Source organism: Acipenser ruthenus, chromosome 5, assembly GCF_902713425.1.
Source record: "Acipenser ruthenus chromosome 5, fAciRut3.2 maternal haplotype, whole genome shotgun sequence".
Taxonomy (NCBI): Eukaryota; Metazoa; Chordata; class Actinopteri; order Acipenseriformes; family Acipenseridae; genus Acipenser; species Acipenser ruthenus.
In genome coordinates this window covers 87,752,157-87,765,328 of record NC_081193.1, presented here as the reverse complement: position 1 = coordinate 87,765,328, position 13,172 = coordinate 87,752,157, and the positions used below count along the sequence as shown (strand labels likewise).

Here is a 13,172-nt window from a genome sequence, read left to right as displayed (position 1 = left end):
TTCATAATAATAAAACATTTTTATTTAATAATTGTTTAATATATATTTTTTTACATTTATTTACAATTGATAACCTGAGCAACAACACTCTGATGCTGGATTGAGGCTAAAGGGGAGCAACAACTGGGCTGGGATTTCAAACAGTGTACTCACTATGCAACCATTAGACCAGCACATGACAGCATTGCAATATGACTCAGTGTGCTGGTAGAGTTCACACAGTGATATATTCATACTGCATACATTACCAAACACACAAAGTTTAAAAACATAAACTGATTGTTTCTTATAATCTGTTGTATTTTCAGACCAGCCTGAATAACATCAGTGGTTCCTCTCCTCCACATGGTTGGAGAATCCCAATAGGTATCATTCCTTCTTATAACATGTCCCAGAAATCAGGCATGATTGTTAACATCGGTCATCTCTCTATTTCTTTCAGGTGTGAAATGACTTCAGATTATTTTGTACTGCTAAACACGCAATCGTGCAGTTTTCATTTGTGTCCTTTCAAACCAGTGTAAATAACATCTATTGCTTGTGTTCCATAAGATTACTGTCCTCCCACAAGATTGTATTCCTAATTTGAATGCAGAATTACTAGTTACATGTCCAGCACCCACACTCTGGGTGCAGTCTGGGGCAGTGGAAGCATTGCGTGGATCACTGCAGTGGGGGCATAGCTGCTGCTGTTACCGCTGCACTATGTAATCCCTGATCTTGAAGCTGATGACCCCGAGGATGACGAGGGCGGGCAGGAAGGCGTACAGCATGAGGAAGTCCAGGGTGTAGCGGGACGGGGCTCCAGCGTAATCGCGATCTATAAACTCGATGCCCTGCCTGATGTCACAGGGGTAAACGCCACCAACACTGCTGTTTGTCTCCCCACCTATATGGTAAGAAAAAAAGAATTACACACACATTGTTTCTTATACTCTGCACATTCTTATACATTAGTCGTTAGGTACACCAGTCTTTATGTCCAAGTGCAAAGCACAAAGCTGGTAATGTTACATAACTACAAACTATCAACACAAATTATTAATTGTTTGTTGCTAGTTTTGTATGATTGAGGGCCTTATTTTCTCCTAACGGGTTAGAATCTTACAGTACGTTGAAGTTCCAATTAAATTACATCAGTGGGACTTCGAACCCGAGTAGTGGAGCTTACATTTAACATAAAATCAGTGAAGATACCCTCAAATGAATATGACTATGTTGGGGTTTGGAGTGGGAATGCACTTTGTTAAGGTTTTATGTTGTTACAATGCATTGTGCAATTGGTAACCCTGCTCAAACTGCAGAACTCAATGGAGAGGACAGCAGAATTTGTATTTATATTTCTATTCCTGCTCAAGATATGCTGGCTGCCAAACATAATGACACAATTTCTTCAAGTCCAGTAAAGTACTCACCACAGGTGAAATTCAAGCCGTAAAACTCTGTGACGATCAGCAGCTCACAGCCGTATTTCTGAAAGGTGAGGTAACTCAGCCACTGGAAGAGCTTCGGCATTTCCTGGGAGCTCCTTCAATTAAATATATATATATATATATACATATATACACACACACAGTTTCAATAAATGACACTGCTGACATTTAGATTAAAAATTATCAAGACTTTTGGTCATTAAAAAAAACAACAACATTATTTTAGATATTAAAAAGTGTCTTCTTGGAGAAACTAAATCTACAACGGGCACATACCATTTTTCACCGGATGTGTTTTGAATCCTGATGACATTAAACCTAAAACCTTGTCTACCAACAACTGTAATTCCTGCCCGTCTCTGAACCTAGAATGATTATAACTTTAAAGATACTTAAAGACAGAACCACTGAGTCAGACTGTTCATGTCCAATGAAAATGCTTGAGAGAGAGAACAGTCTGCTTACCAGTGGATACCACACGGAGCACTAATGCAATGCATAATCACCAAGCGAGGGTCAGAACTATCCCATTACCTCATCGCACCAAGCAGTATTACTCAGAACAACAGTGCCTGATCGCCTAACACTGCATGGTCAAAGAGTTACCATAGCATGGCCCTGGTAGGAACGTCCAGTGCCCAGCCATGCGCTGCCCAGAGTGTGTCTCACCTGAGGAAGCCGGAGCCTGCCATGATGCCGGCGATGTTGAGCAGAGCCACTCCGCTGTTGACGAGATTGGGGTTCTGGACGACCCCCAGCAGGACAAGGGCTAGCAGCTCACCCACCACATGGGGCACCAGGATCACAGCGGAGAAGCAGGCGAAGCGGGTCAGGTCAGGGTACATCCCCACTGTCCTGGTGCGGGAAAGCAGGGGGTGAACTGGATACACAGCACAGCACAGCACAGCACAACACAAACTGAAGCCTGTACATTAGCTGTAGTATTCTCCATACAGTTTATTTGTGTGCCACTGATTGAAGCGAATGTCATTGCTAACCCAATTGACAGCTACTCAAACAAGAGGACTCAGATACAGGGTCATGGTACTGTACTGCATAAACACATAACAAAATCAATTGAACATAGAACTAAAACAGTATTTTCACAGAGCCTCTTTCTTTTATTGCACTTGTATTCAAGTGCATTTGTGCACTAACTGATAAGCAGCCCCTGACTGAACGCTCACCAGTACAGAAAGGATGAGAAGATGGCCACGCTGATGATGCTGAATGGGAGGATGTGGAATATATAGGCCAGGAGCACCTGCCATTTCTGATAGAGGCCGTCTTTGCTTTCCTGGTCGCTGATAGCTCTCAAAGCCGGAACTGAACAGCGTTAGAAACACAAACAGCAGAATCAGACTGATAATCACTAGCACAGAGGCTCAGCACTGGAGTATTGCATTTGGAGATTGTGTAAACTGTCCAATAGGTAGGTGTGGAATATTACTATTATGCATTTACCACAGTTTACCATGGTCATTACCATACCCCTCTGAGCTGTACAATGTTTGCTATGTTTTATAACACTTTGCTATGCTTTCACTATGGGAACACCTTCTAAGGGAGGTTCTATGATAATTATCCAAACAGTGGCAATGTTTAGTTCTGTCACAGACAGATCAATTGAATAGTTCCCTTTATACAGGCCAATTTTCACAATCTCCAAGGTGAAGTTTTATAGCCCAATTTGTACAGTTAATTTTTCCTTCATGGTCAAGCCACCCAATTGTTATCTGCAGTGTCTGATAGCTGTACTGTTATTACAGTGGCTCTCGAGTTCATGACTGTAAACTTGGCCTTGTACTTTTCTTCTAGTAGACTGAGAATGAATCTGATCACTGCAAACCTTGTCCTGTGCTTTGAGTGCAACAGAAAAGGAGCAATCGTGTTTAATCTCTACGCCTCTTTTAACTTGTCCAGATAAGTGTTGCCTGATACCACCATCCATTACCAACCTGACAACTTCATAATACATTTTATACTAATCGTATACTTTTTTTTGTAAATTTCATTTGCAAAGATTTGCATGAAGGCTCCAGCATTTCAAAAGAGCCTAGGACATTCTGTTTGATCAGTTTGGAAGGTGGGCAAATCCTACATAGTTTGGTTTCTGTAAAATAGATAGAGAATAGGTGAGGAATCTACATAAAAAACAAAAAATCATAATTGCGGCGGAATTGCACACTTACACAAGGCCACAGCATTCAGCATGCCAGTGTAGGGTGATGCCCCCATAGACTGGTAGATGACCCCTATGCGATTCTGCACTGCCCCTTTCAAGACGTCATTGTCCAGCTTCATGAGGAAGAATGACACAAACAGCCCGTAGATGAGGTTCTGGGACAGACGCATCAGAACCCCCATCCTGTCCCTCGATAGATTCCTCACTGTCCGCCTGAATCAAGACAAGATAATTCCACACTGTTGAGCTGTAGAGCTACTGTATACCACACTGGATTTGGACCACATGAGATTTCAAAAGCAAAGTAACACAAAGACTAATCCAGCAAAGGCACTGCTTGCGAGGAGTGCAGGGTGAGGAGTCATCAGGAATCAGGAGCAGTATCCTGGCTGTGCAGAGTTGCCAATCTTGGCTGGGGGCCCCACAGGAAGCGATGCATCTGCCTTTCCCTTTGAACTTGCTTCAGTGTGCTTTGTGAAAGGTATTTTAAAAAGTATACACTTGTGTGGTTATTATTAGTGCACAATATACTGTATTAAGGCTTTTGAGAATGCAGGTATACCTAAAGAGGACCCAGAGTTTGGAGAAGCCGCTGGGTGACTCTTTGCTCTTGAAGGGGATGGGCGGCTGCTGTTTCAGGTGGCGCGTCTTCTCCGCGTTCCCCAGCATCTGGAGGAAGGTGTCCGAGCTCTGATAGGAGGAGGTGATGGCCTGGACTCGGTTGTAGGTTTCAATCTCTCTCTCTTTAGACCTGGTGTCGACCGATGTGAGATCCACTGCGAATCAAAACACACAGCCTGGAAAAACAGCTAGGTAAGGACCATGACATTCTGTACACATGCATCCCCCGCCAAGGAAATAAAAAAACGAATTACAAACACGGAACAGCTAGGTAAGGACCGTGACATTCTGTACACATGCATCCCCCGCCAAGGAAATAAAAAAATGAATTACAAACACGGAACAGCTAGGTAAGGACCGTGACATTCTGTACACATGCATCCCCCGCCAAGGAAATAAAAAAATGAATTACAAACACGGAACACATGAGATGTAGTCCTATCAAAATCTTGATATAACATTCAATAGTTCTTCCAATCAGGTGTAACCACTGTTAAAATGTGACTTCCATTCACAGTATATATTATATGAATGCTGAAGTGGAATAAAGTTATCTCAAATTTAAGCATACAGGATAATAGACAATTGACGTTGTTATATCTCTTGGTATGTGTATTAGAATTAGGAAGATGCATTGGGTTAACTTATCTTTCATTTGCCCAGCAAATGCCTGAAGAGCTGCTCAAGAGTTTGGATGGGGAGGGGACCAAGTTAGCCCTAAACGGGGGCTTGCATATTTCAGTTTGCACAGCAGGTGGCAGCGGTGTACTGTACAATTTGAGTACAGTATCTATGTTTTTACACTGTACTTGGATAAAAACTTACCGTACAAGTCGAATGGGTTGCAGTACTCCGGACACATGTAACCACAGCCACTGAAAAACTGGACCATCTCCTCAGGCTCTCCACAGAACACCAGCTCTCCACAGCTCATGATAGCAATCCTACTGAAGACCTGAAGAGCCAGGATGCATGGCGTATTAAGCACTTTGGGATTTCTTTTCATGAAAGGCACTATACAATATATATATATATATATATATATATATATATATATATATATATATATATACACACTGAGTGTACAAAACATTTGGAACACCTGCTCTTTCCATGAAATAGACTGATGAGGTGAATCCAGGTGAAAGCTATGATCCCTTATTGATGTAACCTGTTAAATCCACTTCAATCAGTGTAGATGAAAGGGAGACAGGTTAAAGAAGGATTTTTAAGCCTTGACACAACTGAGACATGGATTGTGTACTGTATGTGTGCCATTCAGAGGGTAAATGGGCAAGGCAAAAGATTTAAGTGCCTTTGAAAGGGGTATGGTAGTAGGTGCCAGGCGCGCCGGTTTGAGTGTGTGAAGAACTGCAACGCTGCTGGGTTTTTCACGCTCAACAGTTTCCCGTGTGTATGAAGGATGGTCCACCACCCAAAGGACATCCAGCCAACGGCAGGCCAGTGGTTGAAAACGGCTCATTAATGAAAGAGGCCAAAGGAGGCTGACACGAATTGTGCAAAGCAACAGATGGGCTACAGTTAGTCAACTGACAGCCCAGTACAACATTGGTGCCGAAAGACCCTTAAAAGAATGCATAACTCGTCGTGCCTTGACACGAATGGGGTATGGCAGCCGACGACCTAACAGAGTTCCACTTCTTTCAGCAAAACACAAGAAACTGTGGTTGCAGTGGGCTAAGGAACGAAAACACTGGACACTGAAGGATTGGAAAAACATTGGCTGGTCTGATGAATCCCGGTTCCTGCTGTATCACGCTGATGGGAGGACTAGGGTATGGAGAAAACCACATGAGTACATGCATCCATCATGCCGTGTGTCAACATTGCAGGCTGGTGGTGGTTGTGTGATGGTGTGGGGTGTGTTTTCATGGCACACATTGGGCCCCTTGATAAAAGTGGAGCAATTTTTGAATGCCACAGGATATCTGAACATCATTCAGGTGCATCCCTTCATGGCAGCAGTGTATCCATCTGCTAATGGATTTTTTCAGCAGGATAATGCCCCATGCCACAAGGCTAGGATTGTCCAGGAATGGTTCCATGAACATGACAGTGAATTCAGCTTACTGCAGTGGCCTGCCCAGTCATCAGATCTCAATCCAATTCAGCATCGGTGGGATGAGATGGAACGAGCTATTCGGAGTAGAGATCCACTACCAACCAACTTGACACAACTGTGGGAAGCATTGGAGTCAACATGGGCCAGCATCCCTGTGGAACGCTTTCGACACCTTGTGGAGTCCATGCCCCGACGAATTGAGGCTGTTCTGAGGGTAAAAGGGGGTGCAACTCAATATTAGGAAGGTGTTCCTAATGTTTTGTACACTCAGTATATATATATATATATATATATATATATATATATATATATATATATAAACACAGCGGGGACATTTTGTGAATCTAAAAAGAAGCAGCATTCTTTAATAATACCAATAAGCATAGGCTCCCATTGACATCATATAATTCAGACAATATCTTCATCAATATATAACGGCAGTAAAAGCCTCTGTGGGAGGAAGAATATTTCGGATTGTGCTTGCATTGCGTTAGTGTCTATGACTGAGTGTTTGAAGTTGTGAACAAGCAATGTAACCCAATCAGGTCTGTAATCCCAGGGGTTCTAAAGGAACAGAGTCTTTCCTTACTCTGAAGAGCTCAGATCTGGGTTGATGAATCGTCACGATAACGATCCTGTCTTTCTGGGCCAGCTCCGAAAGCAAAACTACAATCTGATTGGCTGTCATGCTGTCCAATCCTGTGGTTGGTTCATCCAGTAAAAGGATCTCTGTAAGGAACACAAGGGGGATTACTTTGATTCGGCCCTGCCTCTACTGTAGTGTGGCTTTATTTTAAAAAATTAAGTGTGGGACAGAGGAACAATAAGTAACTAGGGAGAAATCCCCAATTAATGGGAGTTCAAAGATGACTTAAGACAATCATGATTCTCGTCCTATATGATTTGTGGCCGACAGTTGAAAATGTCCTTATTGTCCAATCCTTAACCCTTGGCCCGTTGATAATGAGCTGGGATTCTTAAAACAGTTCAGCATTTTCTCAGGTCATACAGGGAAGAAAATCAATAAAACTCAACGGCGATCAGGAACGATTGCAAACATAAAAAGGTAAAGAAAAAGAGACCAAAAAAACATAAATGAACATTTGAACCTGAGTGTTCTACAAGTTACATATGCCAGTGTGAGGGACAAATAGAAGGAATCCAAGGGTAAAAGGGAAATATGAAACAGGATGAAGTGTGATTATACATGTAGCTTGATTATAGCATGTCTTATCTTTACAGCACAGTGGGAAAAAAGGCAAAATCATATTCCAGTATGTTCTCTGATAACTGGGTTACATGACTTTTCCAAAAACATTTTTATTTCTGAAAACTTCATTAATTCTTGTGTGTAGGTTACTTCCACCTCAGCCATACAGTGTGTATTAAATACCGAGCTATATATTTATATTATAGTATAGCAAGCTCTATAATACTAAATTCAGTTCTGAGAAGACATCAAGACATTTAAACAAAAAAAGAAAGCCATCATCTAAGATCTGTTTTTATTCAATACTTTCCAGAGTTACGATCATTTTAATTTAAAAACAATTATAGGATAACTTTTATTTAAGTAGTGAATTATAAAGAAATATATTGTTTTTCATAATTAATTTTATCGGTTCATTGGGAAGTCACTGGACAGGAACACCTAATTATTTAGGATATTCCCTATCCCTGACACCGCAGTCCCAAATCCCAAATGAACCAAAACCCCTGAATCCTCCTTTAATAAGTCTTTCAATCACATGGCAATGAATGTGCTGAAGTTTAGCAACGTAAGCCTGATAACAGGTTTTTTTAATACCCTTAAAAAAGGCTGAAGGGCAATGTGCAAGCCACACATTGGGCTGGCTTTGGCAAGCCTGCTGCAGTTTGATGCCTTTTCACCCACATGCTGCACAGCAGTGGGACTGCAAGAGTAGCACAGTTAGTTAGAGGCCTATCTTAATGTATTGGCAGGCTGTAATATACATGTATAAAGGCTGCACGTTGTGTATAGGGTGTGATTAGAAAGTCAGTTTACCACATCAACGCACCATATCTCATGTGGTAAACCCTGTACATCGTTATATAAACAGAAATGGTTTTATATGCACACACACACACACACACACACACACATTATTATTAATTTCTTAGCAGACGCCCTTATCCAGGGCAACTTAAAATTGTTACAAGATATCACATTATTTTTACAAACAATTACATTATTTTGACATACAATTACCCAATTATACAGTTGGGTTTTTACTGGAGCAATGTAGGTAAAGTACCTTGCTCAAGGGTACAGCAGCAGTGTCCCCCACCTGGGATTGAACCCACGACCCTCCGGTCAAGACTCCAGAGCCCTAACCACTACACCACACTGCTACCCTACAGTATATAATATGTGTGTGTGTGTATAAAAGGGAATGCAATGCTTTTTTGTGTGAACCTTTTTTCATAGTAAGTTTATAGTAGGTTTCATCATTGCATAACTTATATCTATATCTATAGAGAAGCATGTGTACTCACTGGGGTCCTGTAAGAGCTGGCTGGCAATGGAGACACGTCTCCTCTCTCCGCTGGAGATCCCTGGGAAGACGCGGCCTCCAATGACGTTCCCGGCCACGTGGCTGAGACTGAGCTCCGCCATCACAGAGGCCACCTGGTTTGTAAACGCAATTAACAAATACGAAACAACTTGATTCCCGTGTGCATGGGTGTGCTGCAATGGGAGCCGTTTACTGTGCATTTGTAGGGCTTCTATAATACATACAATGCGCTTATGAGCTACTCTAGCGTGCTTAAAGCCCCTCCTGCATGGGTTACACTAACTGCACATGAAACATCCTTACCTTTTTCCGGATGGCTTCAGGGGAGTGTTTTCGGAGTGCCAGCTGGGCTGTGTACGTTAGAGTCTCCTGCACCGTCAGGTAGCTCAGCAGGTTATCGCTCTACAATAAGGAAAGAAAAAGCCTTTTAAAAAGTTTCAATGCCAGAGAAAGCAGTTCTACAGATCTACGGTGCCAGGCAGAAACCTGTACCACATTTACACAAAAAGCCATGACATAGAGTACAGAACATATTCCCTGCCAAGAACATAAATAACACATCGTTTCAGGTCTCAGTGACTGCTCAGCAAGTGAAACAGCCAGCCCTATTCACAGCCCTATTTTTTAAAACAAAAAAAAAGTTCTCTCAAAATTCTGTCTGACATTCGTGAAATTGTTGACGGCAGTTCTTGGCTCATTTACAATCCAGGTATGTTTCATGCCTATCGAACTGTATGAGTAGAATGGAATACACTGCACTATACAGTAAAGGGCTGCCTGATAACGAGGGAGTGCTGTCATTGATTTCCAAGATATAGCCTTCCATAGGTGTCAGCACTGTGAAAGAGAAGACTATACTGTATGTCTAATAAAATGACCGTCCACAGCATGGTATGGTAACATTCAGAAAAGGAATAAAAACAAAACATAACTGTGCTGTATTCTTTGCTCATTGCTCACATCTTGTTGCCTGAGGACATTTCACCCTTGCATTCATAATTGTTCAAAGCGTACAGTGACTTGTGATCTAAAGCAGACTCTGCCTAATGCCTGTCTTCACCTTGGAGATGTTCATAATCGACAGATTTGGCACTGCCTAATTCAAGATAAATGATTGGATTAGTCTATTGCTGTCGCAATTAATGTGGATTTTAATGTGGATTTTATCTGTTTGAAAAATTTGCTGTTAGATACAGATGAATATCCCATAATAGATTATAAAATGGTATCTCCAATTCAGACTCAGCTCACTTCCTTCTTAAAGTTTGAGCTGCCCTACTTAAGAGTGAACTTTATCCTGATAATTGACATGATGGTTATTTCAGCTTGGCCGGTTACCAGTAGCATAAGAACACAAGAACATATGAAAGTTTACAAACGAGAGGAGGCCATTCGGCCCATCTTGCTCATTTGGTTGTTAGTAGTTTATTGATCCCAGAATCTCATCAAGCAGCTTCTTGAAGGATCCAAGGGTGTCAGCTTCAATAACATTACTGGGGAGCTGGTTCCAGATCCTCACAATTCTCTGTGTAAAAAAGTGCCTCCTATTTTCTGTTCTGAATGCCCCTTTATCTAATCTCCATTTGTGACCCCTCGTCCTTGTTTCTTTTTTCAGGTCGAAAAAGTCCCCTGGGTTGACATTGTCAATACCTTTTAGAATTTTGAATGCTTGAATCAGATCGCCTCATAGTCTTCTTTGTTCAAGACTGAACAGATTCAATTCTTTGAGCCTGTCTGCATATGACATGCCTTTTAAACCCGGGATAATTCTGGTCGCTCTTCTTTGCACTCATTCTACAGCAGCAATATTATTTATGTAACAAGGTGACCAGAACTGAACACAATATTTTAGGTGAGGTTTTACTAATGCAGTGATTTAAATTCAACACTTTTCTAAATATATCCAAGCATCTTGTTGGTCTTTTTTATAGCTTCCCCATATTGTCTACATGAAGACATTTCTGAGTCAACATAAACACCTAGGTCTTTTTCATAGATTCATTCTTCAATTTCAGTACCTCTCATATCATATTTATAATGCACATTTTTATTGCCTGCGTGCAGTACCTTACACTTATCTCTATTAAATGTAATTTGCCATGTGTCTGCCCAGTTCTGAATGCTGTCTAGATCATTTTGAATGACCTTTGCTGCTGCAACAGTGTTTGCCACTCCTCCCATTTTTGTGTCGTCTGCAAATTTAACAAGTTTGCTTACTATACCAGAATCTAAATCATTAATGTAGATTAGGAATAGCAGAGGACCTAGTACTGATCCCTGTGGTACACCACTGGTTACCTCACTCCATTTTGAGGTTTCTCCTCTAATCAGTACTTTCTGTTTTCTACATGTTAACCACTCCCTAATCCATGTGCATGCATTTCCTACATGTTAACCACTCCCTAATCCATGTGCTTGCATTTCCTTGAATCCCTACTGCGTTGATCTCAGAACTTTGTCAATTTGGGTCTTAAAGGAGCCAAGTGTTCTGCCTCAACAGCATGACTAAGTGCAATGGCTTGGCATCGCAGCCCAGTGAATAGAAAGGCAAGGGCTGGGCATGAACCGCAAACCACACAGTTCAAAACGAACGCCTTACCATTCAACTAAAGAGCAAGCTCTGTGGGAGGTAAGTACGGCTCTTATGCCAATGTCAGTATCATGAACTGATGATCCACTAGGTGGGGATTCATTACAAGGTAGTCCGTCTTACTGCATGCGAACAGCAGATGCTACAAAGCGTGTTGCGTTCAGAAACCAACCTGAAGAACGTATGAGAAGCAGTCCTGGAACTGCTCTCTCTTCAGCTTGCCCCCGTTCACATACACATCTCCTAGCAGTGTCCCCGTGCTCCCAAGCCGCCCCGCTATCGCATCCAGAAGGGTGGTCTTCCCAGAGCCTGCATCATCATCAGAGAACAGTCAGATCAGCGGGGGGATTGGGAATGGGAACTGTAGGCTCTACATACATACCACACTGCAAAATCCCATACAGTATGGCTCGGGTAAAGTGCATTCATTGGCTGGTTACAGTTCTGGAAATCTCTAAATAACTTTTTGGTAACAGGTACTATGGTAGGTGGAGTTTTCACACTGGTTAATGTTTGGGCTGTACAGTATGAACACTTACCAGAATTCCCTAAGATGCCCATGATCTGCCCACTTTCCACATAGAAGGAGACGTCTTTGAGGATCTGCCGGGTCCATTTCTTACGATAGGAGGGTATATCCCACCAGGGGCCCACTCGCTCGCTGGAAGAGGAGGAGGAGGAAGAACAATGATGACGATGAAGATGATCACAACTTAGTAGATCCTCTGTCAGTTGGATCACCTCTATACCCAGATTACTGCTACTGTTTTAAACTCATGTTGCTGTTGCTACGAATTCATTGGGATCCTTCAAGCGCTGGATGCAATTCAGGGAACAATTCGCTATTAGTTTACAGGAGGCAGTCCCTCTAAGAGCTCGCAATGTGAGATACAGTGAGTGGGATGTAAGCGGGTCACTATACAAAGACAGGAACCAACTTGGTGCTGACTGAGGAAGATTTTCTTTTCTATCTACGGTATATATTCCTTTTGTTATTGTATGGACTCACGCTTCAGCATTACACTTCTCCCAATTTAAGCACTCTGGAAGATTTATCCTAAATTCAAACGCATCACAAACTTAATTTTAGGATGTCCGTCATTCTGTATTCTGTATGACTGTATTTTAAAAGTGTTCGCAAGCGCTAAAAGACGACATATGAGCAGGTGCCTTTAATATATTAATTGTGTAAAACAGGTTAATCCTTTAAAAATAACAGACCGTAATATGTCAATTTGGAAAGAAAAAAGATATATATGTATATATACCTGACCGTGTACGAAATTCCGCTCACACCGAGACTGCATGCTGGGGTGGCTTCTTCAGCAAAAGGCAAGCTCGATTTGCGTTGGTCTGTGTTTTTAGATATCGATTTGAAGGATTCCTGAAAACTTGTCTTCTTCAGATCCACTTTACCGGACACCGTGTATGCGTTCATTTTCACAACTGACCCGAAACCAATTATTTTGTATTATTCTTATTGCTTTTCATTTGACAGTAGCTCAAGCGTCAACTCGCATTTTTGCTAAGACTGTGTCCGTACTGTTTGTGTTTGTCATAATAAGTACATGTACAGTACTAGCGCCTTATCTAAAGAACCTTTGGACGCGTCTAACTGGAACTAAAGCGGAAGGCGGATTTAATCGTGTTGTCAGTCAGTGCAAGGAGTGAAGGAGATGGGCACTGTGGCTGTGCTGCAGTGACTCCAGGCGAATTTTCGGTT

At 41.9% G+C, this 13,172-nt stretch overlaps 1 protein-coding gene across 1 annotated transcript; it reads right to left on the bottom strand.

The window, feature by feature from the left end:
* abcg5 (ATP-binding cassette, sub-family G (WHITE), member 5) lies at positions 1–12,948 on the bottom strand. The gene is made up of 13 exons (XM_034003133.3): positions 12,718–12,948; positions 11,989–12,110; positions 11,622–11,758; positions 9,163–9,261; positions 8,840–8,972; positions 6,912–7,051; positions 5,065–5,194; positions 4,181–4,394; positions 3,626–3,831; positions 2,621–2,759; positions 2,103–2,288; positions 1,416–1,528; positions 1–889 (listed from the first exon to the last, which is right to left on the bottom strand). Exons 1-13 carry the CDS (start codon positions 12,885–12,887, stop codon positions 693–695), a joined length of 1,986 nt encoding a protein of 661 aa, XP_033859024.3. The 5' UTR covers positions 12,888–12,948; the 3' UTR covers positions 1–692.
* Between the last annotated feature and the right edge of the window lie 224 nt (positions 12,949–13,172).